This window comes from Temnothorax longispinosus, chromosome 7, assembly GCF_030848805.1.
Source record: "Temnothorax longispinosus isolate EJ_2023e chromosome 7, Tlon_JGU_v1, whole genome shotgun sequence".
In the NCBI taxonomy this organism is placed as follows: Eukaryota; Metazoa; Arthropoda; class Insecta; order Hymenoptera; family Formicidae; genus Temnothorax; species Temnothorax longispinosus.
Window position 1 is genome coordinate 15,512,944 of NC_092364.1, and position 16,675 is coordinate 15,529,618.

At 39.0% G+C, this 16,675-nt stretch overlaps 2 protein-coding genes, 2 long non-coding RNA genes and 1 pseudogene across 6 annotated transcripts; 4 read left to right on the forward strand and 1 right to left on the reverse strand.

The window, feature by feature from the left end:
- Nucleotides 1–408: 408 nt before the first annotated feature.
- Nucleotides 409–2,113, forward strand: LOC139815674 (uncharacterized). The gene is made up of 2 exons (XR_011732797.1): nucleotides 409–1,075; nucleotides 1,221–2,113. It is a non-coding gene; the product is annotated as an uncharacterized lncRNA (long non-coding RNA).
- A 1,397-nt stretch (nucleotides 2,114–3,510) lies between these two features.
- Nucleotides 3,511–8,488, forward strand: LOC139815671 (protein strawberry notch-like). Of its 3 annotated transcripts, none has more exons than XM_071782738.1 (12): nucleotides 3,511–3,808; nucleotides 3,940–4,047; nucleotides 4,148–4,366; nucleotides 4,626–4,760; nucleotides 4,845–4,982; nucleotides 5,054–5,421; nucleotides 5,584–5,836; nucleotides 5,925–6,250; nucleotides 6,342–6,987; nucleotides 7,113–7,433; nucleotides 7,524–7,641; nucleotides 7,934–8,488. In XM_071782738.1, the coding sequence occupies exons 1-12, from the start codon at nucleotides 3,742–3,744 to the stop codon at nucleotides 8,136–8,138; spliced, it is 2,904 nt and encodes a 967-aa protein (XP_071638839.1). In that variant the 5' UTR covers nucleotides 3,511–3,741; the 3' UTR covers nucleotides 8,139–8,488. The 3 variants fall into 3 exon arrangements, with proteins under 3 accessions (XP_071638839.1, XP_071638840.1, XP_071638841.1); XM_071782739.1 differs by having other exon boundaries at nucleotides 4,184–4,366; XM_071782740.1 differs by having other exon boundaries at nucleotides 4,190–4,366.
- A 729-nt stretch (nucleotides 8,489–9,217) lies between these two features.
- LOC139817006 (pre-mRNA-processing-splicing factor 8 pseudogene) lies at nucleotides 9,218–9,755 on the forward strand (annotated as a pseudogene).
- A 92-nt stretch (nucleotides 9,756–9,847) lies between these two features.
- Nucleotides 9,848–16,457, reverse strand: LOC139815672 (G-protein coupled receptor Mth2-like). Its single transcript, XM_071782741.1, has 6 exons — nucleotides 16,302–16,457; nucleotides 14,815–15,709; nucleotides 14,327–14,408; nucleotides 12,147–12,334; nucleotides 11,823–12,000; nucleotides 9,848–11,288 (listed from the first exon to the last, which is right to left on the reverse strand). Exons 2-6 carry the CDS (start codon nucleotides 15,599–15,601, stop codon nucleotides 11,093–11,095), a joined length of 1,431 nt encoding a protein of 476 aa, XP_071638842.1. The 5' UTR covers nucleotides 15,602–15,709; nucleotides 16,302–16,457; the 3' UTR covers nucleotides 9,848–11,092.
- LOC139815673 (uncharacterized) lies at nucleotides 13,290–14,663 on the forward strand. The gene is made up of 2 exons (XR_011732796.1): nucleotides 13,290–13,965; nucleotides 14,296–14,663. It is a non-coding gene; the product is annotated as an uncharacterized lncRNA (long non-coding RNA).
- Nucleotides 16,458–16,675: the final 218 nt, after the last annotated feature.

Sequence of the window (16,675 nt, forward strand, 5' to 3'; positions counted from 1 at the left end):
ATGTATCTTCTCTAAATAGTTAAGAAACAATCACGGAAGAAACTTTGACAACATAAGTGAACACTACAGACACAAAGTGGAGCCCGCCACAAGGTATCTTCAGTGGATCCGAATGTATGGCGCATGAGCCGACGTCCATACCGGACGTCGGCTCAAGGCGGACTCCGCCCTTATGGCTCCTGCACACAGAACGCGGTAGCGCGGCATTGCGGCAACGCGGCACCGCGGTAACCAATCACCATCTGCCTTTCCGTACTACTTTCAAAAGTAGAACGGAAAGGCAAAACGGTAATTGGTTACCGCGGTGCCGCGTTGCCGCAATGCCGCGCTGCCGCGTCCTGTGTGCAGGAGCCATTAAGGTAGAAGCACATAAAATTACAGGAGCCATAAGCAGAAGGCAAAAGCCATATGCGCATGCGCTATGGTATCTGTAGAGCTCTATAAATACCATAGCGCATGCGCATATGGCTTCTGCCTTCTGATTATGGCTCCTGCAATTTTATGTGCTTCCACCTTTATTCGTCGCCCCCGCGACGATCCGGCAACAGCGCGGCGTCCATCCGCCGACGCCGGTGGCGCCGCCCGGCGATGGCAACGCACAACTAAGGCGGGCGCGGGTGTTTTTGTACCCGCGCGTAGCTTCGTGCACCGTTCGCGGTGGCCGAGGGCATGGTGGAAGTATAGAAGGTGAGACATTCCGGAAGATGCGCAGTCGTCCGAAAGTGGTGGGGAGTAGTCAACCAATCAGATTTTACCCATTCTGCAAATCCACCATGATCATATGATTGATATATATGTATTTAATGCTCAGCTGTGCTCAGCGATATATAGGCTGCGTTTTGTTATTGACTGCAAATACTGAAAATCTATAGTGTACGTTACGTTACGTATAGTGTTATATAATTTATTATTATTTCGGACATCATGCCGAAATGTTTTGTAAACAATTGCAAAAATCGGACGTCTCATGTCTTCAATAAAAAAGTTGTATTTTATACATTTCCCCAAGATCCGGATTTGCGATCGAAATGGTTGGAAGCTTGTCAAAAAAATAAGGAATACAAAGATAAAAATGGTAATTAAAATATGTTATTATATCGCTATTATTATTATTAAATTGTATAATTATTATTAAATTATGTTATATAACCCCATAACCTAACGCTCATAACCTAAATTTCTTAATACAATAAAGTAATTTTTATTAAAATTACTTTCAGAAAGAATATGCACGGTTAAGAACAATTAATAATAAAATAAAAATGAATAATATAAAAAAAAAATAGAAAAAAAACGAAGCATATGTGCAATATTATTATTTAGATAGCACTATATATATTTCTTATATTTTCATTTATTTATAAGTTTTATTTTCTGTTGTATTGTTTCAATATTGTATTGTTTATTAGTTTTCAGTAGTGTACAATATGAGTTTATGTTAATATTTATAAATACACATCTATTTTTTCTTCAAATATATATATATTATATATAAATACTATGTTCTTATTTCTGATTAGTCATTCACGTTTAAAATACGCGCGTTACCAAATGGGTAAAATCTGATTGGTTGAAATTTCGGTCCCTCCCCACATGCCGCCATTATGCGCAATGTCTCACCTTTTATAATTCCACCATGGTCGAGGGGGGATTGGTGCCGGGCCGGGCGACGGAGACGGGACGGGGCCCAAGATGGCGGCAGCCGTGTGAGCCGTGCAGCCGAGCGAACGCGCTCTCGAGCTGTGAACCGCGCGCGCGTTACTTCCCGACGACGACAAGCGCGTGAGATGGACCGGTTCGGCGTTCGGCCGTGGATCGCCAACGTTCGTCGCATCGTCCTCGTAGCTCGCGCACGACGCCGCGTAATTGTCGTCGGCTATGCCCGCTTGACGCAGCACGCGCTCTTTCTTTAACCGGGTCGAAAGAAAAGAAGGAAAAAAAAGACGAAAAGATACGTCGTTCGCTCATCTCGGGGCCCGCGAACACCCTGTCGAAGGTACCAGCGAGGTACCTCGCCGAAGCGCCGTCGCCGTCATCGTCGTCCACGTCCTAGCACCGCCACGCGTCGCGACGAGATAGCGCGCGAGGTCTCGCGGCGCTCGGTTTGTCATGGTAGGTTTTTTTTTTAATCGCTAATTCCGAGATAAAGATTGAAAGGAAGAACGAAGGGGGAAACGGAAGTGTATCTCTAAGTTCAGGGCACGCCCGGCACGCGCTTCCTGCCAGGGCTAGCGCGTAAATTAGCTGTACCCGTTTCCCTCGTCTACGTAGAGAAACGGCTATAACCTAAAGACTCGTGAGCATGACGCCCCTCGTTTTTTTGTTCTCTCATGCTGAACAGCGGGGACTCGCGTTCTAAGTTCTAATGCGTCGCCACGCGATCTCAGAATCGTAAATGCTCACTCGTTTATGAAGAATATTTTTGAATTTTATTATCTATGTACAATGCATGTTCCCAATTAAGATTGGATTTTGCAGCAGAGAGCCAATGAGATTTATAATAATTAACGATTTTGGTATCTACTTGGCGGTTTATATTTCGGCAAATTGAATGCTGCAGTTTTATTACGAACAAGTATTTTTATAGATAGATTATATATTCTTTTTTTGCTCTTAATTTAGATTTTTATTTTTGCAATTCGAGTTGAATCTGTTGATTGCGACGTGTATTTTTGCAGGCAACAAAAAAGGGTAAAACTGAAGGAGAGCTCCCTCCTCACCGATTTCGATGAAATTAGGCTTAATCGATTCGTTTTTGCACAAAACGAATGAATCTGGCAGAAAAAAGCCCCGCTCGGCCCCGAGACGCAAGATATTAACTGTTAAAGTTGACGACTATCAGGTTATGAGACCTGTCATACCGACGCGATGTAGCGACTGGTAGCGACCACGAACATGCCCTGCGGCCATATGCGCATGCTCCGTAGCCGCACGCGTATGCAAAAGAAGATCACGTGACAACTGTCCAAGCGGTAAGTAAAACAATTTCAAATGTTGATTCTCTTAAATATGTACTTTTCATATACCAACTATTCTCTGCTTTAACAAATTACACAGAAATAATTTGTTAAAGCAGATAATAGTTGGTATATGAAAAGTACATATAAATATGTGCTTTTCATATACCAACTATTCTCTGCTTTAACAAATTATTTCTGTGTAATTTGTTAAAGCAGAGAATAGTTGGTATATAAAAAGTACATATAAATCTCTATGCTCTTCATATACCAACTATTCTCTGCTTTAACAAATTACACAGAAATAATTTGTTAAAGCAGAGAATTGTTGGTATATGAAAAGCACATATTTATATGTACTTTTCATATACCAACTATTCTCTGCTTTAACAAATTACACAGAAATAATTTGTTAAAGCAGAGAATAGTTGGTATATGAAAAGTACATATTTAAGAGAATCAACATTTGAAATTGTTTTACTTACCGCTTGGACAGTTGTCACGTGACCTTCTTTTGCATACGCGTGCGGCTACGGAGCATGCGCATATGGCCGCAGGGCATGTTCGTGGTCGCTACATCGCGTCGGTATGACAGGTCTCATAACCTGATAGTCGTCAACTTTAACAGTTAATATCTCGCGTCGCGGGGCCGAGCGGGGCTTTTTTCTGCCAGATTCATTCGTTTTGTGCAAAAACGAATCGATTAAGCCTAATTTCATCGAAATCGGTGAGGAGGGAGCTCTCCTTCAGTTTTACCCAAAAAAGTATGATGACGGAGTGAGCGATGGTAGATGGTACCAGTGGGAGTGACTTTGACGATGAAGAGGATCCCGATAAAATTGAAGTACCTGGTAAGTTATGAACTTGTACTTTGCATATGTAGATTTTATTCAATCAGATATTCTATGAGTCGTCACTTTGTACAAGATAATATGATTATTCCCACATAAAATTTATAACCTAACAAAAAACTATTTGCTAGGTGGCGGTAAAGATCTGGCGACGGCCGCTGGAATTGGAAGTATCAAAGATGAGAAGCCTGTAGACTTGCTAGAGAATTCTTTGGAAAAAACACAAGGAGCGTTAAACGGTAGGTCACATAATATTTAAAGCAATACGAGTACTTTTTTTATTAGCACACACATCTCTCGGTTGATCAAAAATCTATTTTTTGCGACAATTATTTTTAGAATTAAATAAAAAATTTGGTAATAAAATTCCTGGAGGTTTAGTGACAAAAGCAGCAGCGCCAGGCTACGAGATGGTGCGTGTAGGAGGCTCTCAAGGTACTCCACCAAATTTCGCTGGCACAGGTCAATTGAATCAACTGAATCAGTTAGCAACTGGTGGATATCCTGGTTTTCCATCAGGACTTGTAGGATTTAATCCTGCTGCTTTTCTTCAGTCAAGTATGTATTCTTTAAAAATAAAAATAAATTTTACATAGAAATTTTTTTTCTCACGATAGTATTTTAATTTTTTTTTTTTTTTTTTTTTTTTTACAAAGATGTATGTATGAATATTATCTATACACATACATCACTCTGATCACTGAATTATAAATAAAACTTTATCTTGAATTTATAATAATTTTAAATTTAATCTTGAGATGCAATTGCTATAATTATATATATACATATGTTACAATAATATTGAATTGTTTCCTAGACATGACTGCCATGGACATGAATGCTTCGATGGGTAGTTTCATGGGTATGCCTGGAATGAACATGGGAGTTAATCCTTTTGTTCAGTTACTTAATCAAACTGGATATGGACAACCCAATTGGTCGGGGCTTTCAGGTATTTGCGATACCTTAATAAAGATTCTCTGATCGAAAGAACATCTTACGAGGCAAACATGTACTATTTATAATTTTATTATAGGTAAGGCAGTGTCGCAGATGTGGATGAATGCAGGAGACCCGACAAAATTGATGCAACCAAATATTCCAGAAGAGGAGGAAGTAGACGACGAAGATATGGGTGTCGCCGAGACTTACGCCGATTACATGCCAACAAAACGTACGATCAATGTTTATCTTTATTCACCTATGCGCGGCTTGCTTTGAATTAAAGTTTGCGATAATTAACAGTCAAACTTGGACGAAAGCATCCGGATCCGGTTGTGGAAACAGCTTCTTTGTCAAGCGTCGAACCAACAGATGTTTGGTACAAGGTCTCCATACCGGAGGAAACGATACGATCCGGTGCGCTCTCTGCGCTTCAACTCGAGTCCATCACGTACGCTTCTCAACAGCGTGAGCATCTCTTACCCGACGGTACACGCGCTGGATTTCTGATCGGCGATGGCGCGGGCGTTGGTAAAGGCAGGACTATAGCCGGTATTATGTTCGAGAATTACTTGAAAGGTCGAAAACATGCCATCTGGGTGTCGGTGTCGAACGATCTTAAATACGATGCCGAGCGCGACTTGAAGGACATAGGTGCATCGAAAATAGATGTATGTAATTTATCTGCGCTATATTGTGTTGAATATATGTATACTGATGTTAAAACTCAGTTTTTTTTTCAATTTTACAATAAATATTAATTTTAATTATTTGAAATAATTATTATTAAAGATAAGTCGATCGTAAATTACAATGAAAAAATTGGCTTGCAGGTACATCCTTTGAATAAATTTAAATACGCAAAAGTCTCGTCAGCTGTGAACGGTAATGTGAAGAAAGGTGTGATCTTCAGCACGTATTCTGCATTAATTGGGGAATCGTCGCAGAGTGGCGGGAAATATAAGAGCCGATTGAAACAGCTGTTTCAATGGTGCGGCGACGATTTCGACGGTCTAATAATTTTCGACGAGTGTCACCGGGCGAAGAATCTGTGTCCTACCGGAAGTTCAAAACCCACTAAGACAGGTTGGAGTAGAATTTCACGCGCAAAAACTTTTTTGAAGTGTCTGGGTAGCTTCAAGTTATTTTACTGATGACATAAAACTTGTTGCAGGATTAACAGTTTTGGAACTGCAGAATAAGCTTCCGAAGGCTAGAGTCGTATATGCCAGCGCAACCGGCGCCTCTGAACCTCGCAATATGGCCTACATAGTACGATTAGGTATGTGGGGTGAGGGCACGCCTTTCCCGGAGTTCAATGGCTTCATCACTGCCGTGGAGAAGCGCGGAGTCGGCGCGATGGAGATCGTAGCGATGGATATGAAGCTGCGCGGCATGTATATTGCTCGGCAATTGAGTTTTCACGGTGTTGCCTTTAAGATCGAGGAAGTACCTCTTTCCAAGGATTTCACGAAAGTTTATGATCACTCTGTGCGATTGGTGAGTCATGCAAAGATAAATATAAAAAAAATGAAACATTTTGTTCACATTTGGTCGGTTCCTATAATCACACAATTTTATTTCGATCTAGTGGGTGGAAGCGATGCAGAGGTTCCAGGAAGCGGCAGAGTCAATAGGTGCGGAGAATCGTATGAAAAAAACAATGTGGGGCCAGTTCTGGTCGGCGCATCAACGCTTCTTCAAATATCTCTGTATCGCCGCGAAAGTGAAACATGCGGTGTCTGTGGCTCGCGAGGCGGTCAAATGTGGTAAATGTGTGGTGATTGGTCTACAGTCTACCGGCGAGGCACGTACTTTGGAGCAGTTGGAACGTGACGACGGCGAACTTAGCGACTTTGTTTCTACTGCAAAGGGAGTTCTGCAAACGCTAGTGGAAAAACATTTTCCGGCGCCAGATCGTAATCGCATTCAGCGTCTCCTTGGTTTAGAACCACCAAAATTCAAGTTAGACGATGATGACTTAGATGGTGCTGGCGGTTCTGCGGGAGGCAGCAAGAGGAAGCCGGTTCGGCAAGCAGAGCAGCGTGCGACAAAGAAAGTGCGCTCTTGGTCATCAGAAGAAGAAATATCAGACGAGGACAGAAACGGCGCTCACAGTTCCGGCTCCGAGTACAAATTAAGTGGTACCGAAAATGAAGACGATCATCATACGGACGAAGAGAGCAACGCCAGTTCTGATTTCAATCCGTTCTTTAGCGACAGCGATTCTGACGTTGGTAAATATTAATCTTATAAATTTTTATTCTGTAACTTGATCTCCATTTTTAATTAGAAAAGAACTATTTCGCTTGCTCTCAGAACTATATTTACTATATACTGTGTCTTTGTTTACTATGTCTAGATTCCTGGGATAGGCGAAAGAAAAAGGCCAAGAAGCACAAGAAGCCTGCGAAGAAACGTTTGAGCACGCTGGATAAAATCCAGTCAATGCTAGTGCATAAACAATCCAGCAACAAAAATAAACGCAACGGCGACACTGCGATCAGTGGGCCTATGAGCGCCATGGGCGGAGGTGTGCCTCACAATCAGGCACCGCCTAGAGACTCTATTGAAAGGGCTTGTAGCATGAAGGAAGAATTATTATCGGAAATTGAAATTCTTGGCGAACGATTGCCGCCAAATACGCTAGACCAATTGATGATCGTCGTTAAATTCTACAAAGGTAAGTTCTATTTTATTTCATCAATTATAATTTATACCTCAATTTTACTCAAATTATATATAATTTATAATATTTATAAAACTTTTACAGATGGAGCATTAGAAGTTTTAAAGAAGCTAGAAACCTGGCAACAATGTCTGGCCTTAACAATATCTGCCATTGTAATATGGTGCGGATCATATATTTATCATTACCACTGCAAATTGAGGTAATTTATATAATAAAGGTGATCCTAAAGCCGTTTGTAATACCTATTATACATTCGTATTTTAACATTTGCTTCGTATTAAATTCTACAACTTGATATTACAGACGGCTTTACCCGTCACCCTATAAAAACAGTCACGTCACATCCACGTCGAATCCACGTAGCAATAACGTGGATCCACGTACTGTTTTTATCGGGTAGGATCACCTTAACATACATTACATATATACACAATAATATAAACAGATACATTTAACATATAAACTCACTTTGTGACACATATACATTACAGATTCAAACGGTTTTTCGACATGGTGTTGTTTCGGAACCGGCCGGGTCGCAACCGTAACGACGGTCACAACAATGAAGAACCAATCTTACCATTATTTCAGAATAACGCACGACACTATCACATGACAAGGTTCTACATAAATTACAATATAGATTTACGCAATCTGCGCCTTAATCCGCGTGCGCGTGGTAATAATGATACGTAATGTAAAACTTTTTTTTTTTCTTTTTTTTTAAATTATGCAAAAGGTTTAATATTATTAATCTTTGGCCAGTCTTAGCAATGTAATTTTAGCGCTTCTAAAAAAACAAAAACATATTCTTTATAGAAATTCTAAATTGTCACATTTACTTATGCCTACTTTGAGACGCAATTCGAAAATTTTGATGGTATTAAATATATCTCCATTTTGTATAACAGCTGTTTGTTTATGCATATCTAACCGTTTTACGTAATTCATTATACATTATTCATAATACAATAAGATCATTTATTACTATTATATTATTAGATATAAGTAAAATTTTAAAAATATAATATGTAATTTAAGTAATACTGATGTTATGATGTATTATTAATTCGACCATATAAAAAATAGACCTATACCTATACCTTTTTCGGCGTTTTCTTCTCTGTATATATTATATATAAGCCTATTTTTAGAATTACTCTTTAAAGTTGAAGGCTCAAAAAAAGGAATAGGGAAGATCGGTAAATTAGGCTTAATTATTCTTAACAAAAATTGAACATTAATTGTAAATTACAAATTAGAGCGGTAGTAACAAACTAGCGGCAATGTAAAAGTATGTGAGCGATAAAATATTGAATAATAATGCATATTCGTGTGTACTATAAATAGTTGACAACGAAATGAGGATGAGAATATAACAATTGTCTGTTTTTTTTCTTCTTAACGTAATTATTTCAAGGAAGATGAATATATATAAACACTCAAAGAATAGGTTCGCAAGTGTCATTTGTATAGGCTATATGTACAATTGTCTCTCGAGAAATCAAGTTCTCGCATCTAAATATGTAGCAGTAAAGCACTCAAAGCTATTGTGCATCGCAAACAAATACTTGAACAAAAAGATATCTTTCGTCGATAGTCGCACTATATGATTACATACATGTATATATATACTTTTTCGAAAGAGTAGGAGAGGGATACACCATTTTCGTAGCTACGTATCACAATCGCTTCAACTAGGAACTCTTTGTCCAGTATGTGGAAAATCCAAGCTCGATCGCTGTCAATAGATACCAGACGAAAGCTGGGACTAGATGAAGCAGATGCTATACGATTTGTCACGATTACGCAATTCAAATACCGAGTGCAAAGGGTCTAATTCGATTGATAATACTGCATATGTTAAAGTTAAACGTTTAACATTAAGACAGAAATATACTTTCTCTCCTTTAAAAAAAATTTTTTTTTAAATAAATTACATCAAACCTGTCATTCAGAAAGCTAAATGTTATAACATACAAATCATACTTTACTCTTCCGATACATGTCAAATGGGGCAAGCAGAACACCGACAAGGGCAACAATCCGAAGGGTTATTTGCCTAGTCATTACGAGAAGGTGCAAATGCTTCTGTCTGATCGTTTCCTCGGCTTCTCTATGGTACCCAGTCAAGGCTCGTGGAACTACAACTTCATGGGCGTGAGACACGACCCCAATATGAAGTACGAATTACAATTGGCGAACCCAAAGGAATTCTATCACGAGGTACATAGGCCGTCCCATTTCCTCAACTTCTCAAGCTTGGAAGACGGCGATGGCGCTGGAGCTGATCGAGAAGATATGTTTGCATAAAATAAACTCTTTTATATAAGATTTCAACTGACAGTGGAAGGAGTGATTAAAAGGAGTACAGGACGTGTGCAAGTAGCGCGCGAGAGTACGTGTTATAGTGATTTTCATTTTTTATTTTCTCGTCTAATTATTGTATACGTAGACTATTACAAATACATACATGTAATAGTAATGAATATAGATTAGCCTTTATTACTTAACAATTATAAACTTCTGAACTCCATGCTCTTATTCTCCTTGTGTTGTAATTCTGTCCACTTGATTTTAAACATTTTGATTTTATAGGCGAGTATAAATGCAGATGCGACTTAAATATTAGACGAATGTTTGTGATGGCACTTGTACAGGAATATTCTGTGACCGTATAGAAGCTAAGTAAAGAGCTATATTCTATATGTAATAAATGAAATGCAGCTCCCAGAAAGCTCGGTAAATAAACTTCATAACAAATCAACAAAATCTTAAATTAAACGTGAAGATGCTTGATTTAAAGTCTATCTCAAGGATTTTCAAGGTACATATTGTAATACTATCACGTGTATATGATAAAATTTGACATAAGTCGGCATTTGCATCGCACATTTGTTGCGCGATAAAATATTACCTTAAAAATTATGTATCCATATAAATATGTGTGTTTTAGATATGTCAATTTTATACATATATACATTTTTTTCTTGATTTATTTAATAATATTAAACACTTATGTGTGCGATGGAAATGTAGGCCGAGTGTCAATGTAATGAAAAAAAATGAAGAAAAAGAGAATGTAAGATAGTCTCTTTCATGCACGAGCAATAATGTACTAGAATAGAAGTTAAAATTAGTAAATTATCTGTACCCTTTTTACCGAGACATTATGGTGTAATAATAACGTAATAACAATACAAAATTATGGTATACGGCAGTCAATGAACATGATATACACTATGTTTTTGTTACTTTAATGAGGACGATAATAGATGCAGAGCAATTAATTTCTATAAATTCTCTTTAGACTGCAAAAGAAATAAAAAAATCTTGTGAGTACATTTTAAAGGAATATAAAGAACGATGGAAACCACCAATCTTGGCGTTCCAAACAAAGAGATCGACGCGAGCAATGTAACATTAATTCTCGAGTAAAGTATTAAGTTACATCATCGCCTAATTCACTCTTCTAATATACACTATCACTCTATTCACTCTTCTCATATACACTATCAATATCTGACGCGCTCGAGTATTAGCCTTCTGGATGAGATTATCTCATCATAACATGGGCGAGAGCGTAACTGAGCTTTATGAAACCGCCGCCGCGCGTCGAGTTTCTGGTGATTACGATCTTGGCAACCGAATCAGCAACAGATTCGGCAACTGAATCGCTTTAGCAGCAGTCGCTTGACCTTTTCGTTCAATACAAATGTAATGAAGATGATGAGACCTTCCAGGACGTTTGTCAGATTGCTCAGATACCAAGCGTAGGCCGGCCATATTATTTCCATGAAGCACCATATGCCAATCAGGATGAACAACTTCCGACAGAGATTGAACCTGCGTGCGAATGCGTTTGTTTCTGTATCTTCTATAATTTAGAATTACTAAAACAAAGAACTTCGCGATAAACGAAAGCATTTGAAGCAACCGATGCTCACTGAAAATAGATATCTTCGAAAAATCGTAATCATCAAGTTTCGGGCTAAAAGACAGGGAGAAATTTGTCCAAGTTTTCTAAAAAAAATTTTGAAGAAACGTGATGTCCGTCTTTATGAAATAGGGGAACAACCACTTTTTGCTTTTTATTCGCACGATCGTTTGTCATTCTTTCGAGAATCGCAGATGCTCTCGAGGAATCTCGTACGCGCGCGATCCAAACGGCGACGATGTGTTTGTTGCTTCAAAAGATTTCGTAATTATGAAAGCAAATCCCCGTATGGGAAAGTTGCCGTCTAAAGATAATCATCACGTGGAGAACGAGGACTGATCGACATTATGCAAAGCCGTTCGGCAAACTGATACATCGGCGTATAATCATATATTAATATGATTATCAATAACGTATTAGTATAAAGATGCTTGTATACAAACCATTGCTTATTGTCAAACCATTGCTTATTATCGTGGCATCCGCATTCCGAGCTTCTCAAATAAGCAGTTGTGTCCTTAATTTTTCGTGCAGTAGAGATAAGCAGGCAAATGTTGCAGATAACGGTGACACTTATGGGTCCGATAAAATATATCGCTGTCGCCGTCGTCGCCTTGTTCGCTGAAACGAAGAATTAAATTTCTGGCATTTTTATACGTCGTATTTTGCAAGCGCTTAATTTTCACAAGTCTCAAATCTGGTCTTGATAAAATGTATGGTTTTAATAGAACGTCACTGTCATAAGCTATTAGTAAACGTTCACTTACTATCGAAAAAACACTTCGTTTTACCAAACTCCGGTTGGATCAATTTGGGAACGAAATCTATGATGACACCAATAACGGTGAGAATGGAAGCGCTTCCCCACGCGTAAATCGAATACATAACGAATTTTTTTCTCTCTCGTGCTTCACGCATCTCTTGCTTCACGCTTCCTTGTAACGAACGGAATTCTCTGCAAAATGTGATTTACATGCCACATTGTTGCCAGCAACAAGTAGAACAGGTCAGCATGCAAATACAAATCAAAATAATTATCGCTTTTGGTCGCGCTTCTCGGAAATATAACCGATGCGTTGAATTTTGTTTAATACGTTTTATGTAAGCGGTGTGCGACTATGATACGTAATATTTGTGATACGTAATAATTGATAATTGAAAATTATTACTATTTCGAATTTAATTTCCTACATTTATTTAAGAAACGTATACAGAAAATTATTTAGAAACGTTTAAAGACTGACATGTGTGAAATATTAGATTGTTCTTGTAACTTACAAAAATGTTTTTCAACTCTATCAATCTTAATTAAATGGGTAGCTCTTCGGTAACGCAATTAAGTTTAAATGCTACAAATTTTGTATAAAAATAGAAAATGTAATCTCTTCAAAGATTTTTATATATAATAATTATAATTAATCGGGCCCGAGCCGCTCGACACTTTTGTAATTGATTACAAGAGATGGACGATGTGCGTACACAGCAGTCGTCACACCCTTGTAGTAGGGTGAAACGGGCTTGTCGACAGCGGGGTCAGTTCATCTCCTTTGCGGGAACAGTAAATATAGCGACACGACAATATCGCGTCATGAAATTTCATTGACGCGCGAGAGATAATAAATTACTTTATAGCATTCCACACGCGCATAATGAGAAAGAACAAAAGAACAAAACGCATCGCGTGTCGCAGGTCGCAAGCATGACCAGAAAAACGTACGATTTATATTGATAACGTTAAACGACTGTTAAATTGATCATCGCGACACGAATGATGATTTATATACTTGTATCGCAATCGTTCTTAATGTCATTTTAGAAAATACGTTGAGACGGCTCCGTTAATGTAAACGAATCTTGGATTGATGACGTCAGAAGTGAGGAAATCATGAAAATATATCATGGAAATTCTTGCGATTTACACTAAAATAAAAATGCTTTTTAATAAAATACCATCTGTAAACGATAAAATAGATTTGTAAAATACACCGAAAATTCTCCTTTTACATGAGTAATCCACATTTGTCGAAGTGAATGTTGCCTAATCAAGAACGAAAAAAGCCGTTTGACAGCTGCCGAATTGAAATAATAAGTATTTGCTTGCACATATTAAATCACAATAAAGTGGATATCTTCGGTATATTTTAACACTATCACAATAATTTTAAATGTAAAAACACTGCACTAAAATGAAGAATAACGCTGTAAATCGCAAGGATAATTTTGCTTCTTGACGTGTCATTTTTCACGTCTTATAGTTTTTAGGGTCGCCACTGTCAACGCGGAGTTGGCTCGCGAGCCAGCAGGAGCCTTAATAAGTTATAATAAGTCATAAATGAGCGTGTTCGACGTATTCACGCAGCGTGCGATCAAAATTAACTTGGCTGTGTTTGCACCACATACGCGCACCGGTCACGTACCGGATATTTTAATTCGCGTCCTGTCGCTATCTTCCCCTATTGTTTGTCAATTATCAAATTTCTTTACTACACACGCCGGATCAAGTGGCGCTTGTGAAAATATTTGGCGAATCAATTAACTCATTTTGACCAAGAACTCGATCCAAAAACGTTTCATCTTTGATAAACCGTAAATAATAATGCTCGATCATAATTATAAATATATATAAAATATAAATAGTAATTATATATAAATATAAATAAAAGTAATTTATATATAAATTATATATAAAAGTGGGATGGTTTTTTTTTAAGAATGATCATCTTCGAGATTCAGGTCTAAATCTTTTGCTCCATTTTGTTCAAGAAATATTACAAGATATCTTCAAAATCCAGATCAATGTTCATTTCTACCAACGCGGATTAACTTTAATCTCGGTTTAACTTAATTTTTATCTTTTTCTAATTGTTACAACAAGAAATATCACAAGATTGTCTTTAAAAGGTAATTTTATTGCAGATAAAATGTATGGAATATTTTGACAGCTTACCCGAATGCCCACCAAATGTCAAAGCACATCACGTTTAACCAGAAGAAGCTTGCCATAACCCAGAACCAAACGATGTAGAATGCTGAAACAGAATGAACAACTATTAATCACGCATTATGGTGCCGATAATAAAGCTTATGTTCGCCCGTGAAGAAACAAATTTACTGTCTTTCTGCATCAGGAATTTGTTTAGTCGAAAACGGTAAACCTTGACGATAATATACACTACATTGAATTAAACATTGCGATTTAAATATTGTGTCAGAATCACGTAAAATCTTCCGCAAGAAGAAAAGGAAAAAGATACTTATCCAAATAAAGTTCCAAGTTGAATGCATATCAAAATTTAAATTTTACCCGCTTTATATTTCATTGTTTTTTCCCCAAGGTTTTATTAAATTTTTACATTCAAATTATCGGGGGGGGAGAGAAATCATGTATTATATATGCTGTATTATATGTGTTCACTGTATTATTATATGCTGTACCCATTATTTTGCAAGAGGCGCCGGAGGCGGTTTCCCATATTGGTGTATCTGGTGTCAGTATTGTGTCGAACGCTTTCGCGATGAACAACGAGCCGACGTATCCACGCAGAGTGTAGCCGTGCATGTTCTGAAGCTCCGGTAGTGTGGAATACACCACGAATGTCGCCAGTAGAAACAGCATAGATATTATCTCACCCACATTATATATTTCCTGGAGGGCCGATTTTAGGGAATTAATGCAAACAGCTGTCTCGTACTTATCCCGTTGCGAGACGATGAGGCAGTATAAATTGGCATCGACAAAGTCTTTGATATGCGGTAGATACAGAGAGCCATTGAGGAGAAACATAAACGCGTCATCTGGTTCCTCGTCAGGTTTAAGCAAATAGTATCCGACTTTTTGGCACGGATCGTGGACGGTCAGCTGAAAGATTTGGTCCACCTTGCCGATCGGTCCTCTCTCAAGCGACTCGTTCGTCGCCTGCTTGTACACACCCGGAAAGGGATAACGCCCAACGTTCTCAGCAACGCATTGATCCTTGATCATGCGAACGCCGAGGGGGCAGCAGAGCGGAATGCAGGTACTGTTCTCGCACATCTCGTACGGAACGACGTTGGTCTTATTATCATCTTTATAGAACTTTCCAAGAAGCTCGAACGTTAAGTTGCTTCTGTCTTCGATCACGTCTTGCATCAGGTTTCCACGGGGTTCATGTTTTAACGGCTCGGAGGAGGAAACGATGAATAGAAGCGTGCAATAGCAAAGCGCGAGATTTCGTCGACGCATCGTCGACCTGTTGACTGCTGTTGACACGTCGAAATTCACTAAGAACCGTCTTGGTTTTCGCTCTTCGTGCTTTAGTCAGATGTCCAGCGACTGCAACGATATCGCAAACTACGGAAATGAGAAAAATACGCGTGACGATAACGAAAACTACAGAAACGAAAAGGATTGGGAACGGGCACGATGACCCCACTGGCCAATATGGCGGCCGTAAGCCGGCTCATATACACGCGAAACAGTGTGTTTGTGAGCACATGTATGTTCCACGTGTTATGCTAAGACTCCATAGACGCGGAAACGCCGTGCGGTAGAGTGCGTTGACCAATCAGAAGGCTGCCGCAAGTCGCCTGCGGCAAAATCAAAATTTGTGATTGGTCAACGCACGCATGGGAGTCTTAGCTGCCGCACAATGGTAGTAAGCGTTAAGCCTCAAGCGGCGTCTAATCGACTGTGATTGGTCACTTCTTACATCTTGAGGCTTACTACAGCTTACTACAGCTATTGTAGATCGGGCATTACACGTGTATATGATCACGTGTTCCGGCCTATGGCATGGCCGCCATATTGGCCGTGTGCCCGTTCCCAATACGCGTGATGATATCGCTGGCCGCGACAGCGACGGTTTTGTCCGAAGGACGAACGTATTTCGCAGCAAACGTACAAGTGCATGCCAGGAAGAAAATAACGATGAAAGAGAAGGTACCTCGTTAAAGCAGGTCCTCTTTTCGGCCGGGGATGTGGTGAACAGGACAACAGGGGCGGACTCTCTTTAGAGATGAATTTTTGTAGTTTGCTTTCCAGAGCGTATGGTTTGGAAAACCACGTGAACGCTGGTTTGCATTTATTTGTTTATAAAGGTGAAATTTCATGGGCAGTGAAAAGTAGCAGCAGATCGTACTGATTGGCTACAAAATAGAGAAGTTCTAGAAACTCGAGAACTTCTCTATTTTATAGCCAATCAGTACGATCTGCTGCTGCTTTTCACTGCCTATGAAATTTCATCTTAAGGGCTTTTAGTCCTTTCTCAGGCTGAAATCCCATGGTGCGGAAAGGAAGTGCGGAATAGAGAATGCGTCA

Coding starts and splice junctions, on each gene's coding strand:
- LOC139815671 (XM_071782738.1), top strand. CDS start 3,742: ATGGTAGATGGTACCAGTGGGAGTGACTTTGACGATGAAGAGGATCCC. Junction 4,983..5,053: donor CGATTACATGCCAACAAAAC/GTACGATCAATG, acceptor GATAATTAACAG/TCAAACTTGGACGAAAGCAT. Junction 6,988..7,112: donor CGACAGCGATTCTGACGTTG/GTAAATATTAAT, acceptor TACTATGTCTAG/ATTCCTGGGATAGGCGAAAG.
- LOC139815672 (XM_071782741.1), bottom strand. CDS start 15,601: ATGCGTCGACGAAATCTCGCGCTTTGCTATTGCACGCTTCTATTCATC. Junction 14,409..14,814: donor CGCCTCTTGCAAAATAATGG/GTACAGCATATA, acceptor ATTCTGTTTCAG/CATTCTACATCGTTTGGTTC. Junction 12,001..12,146: donor AACGAAGTGTTTTTTCGATA/GTAAGTGAACGT, acceptor TCTTCGTTTCAG/CGAACAAGGCGACGACGGCG.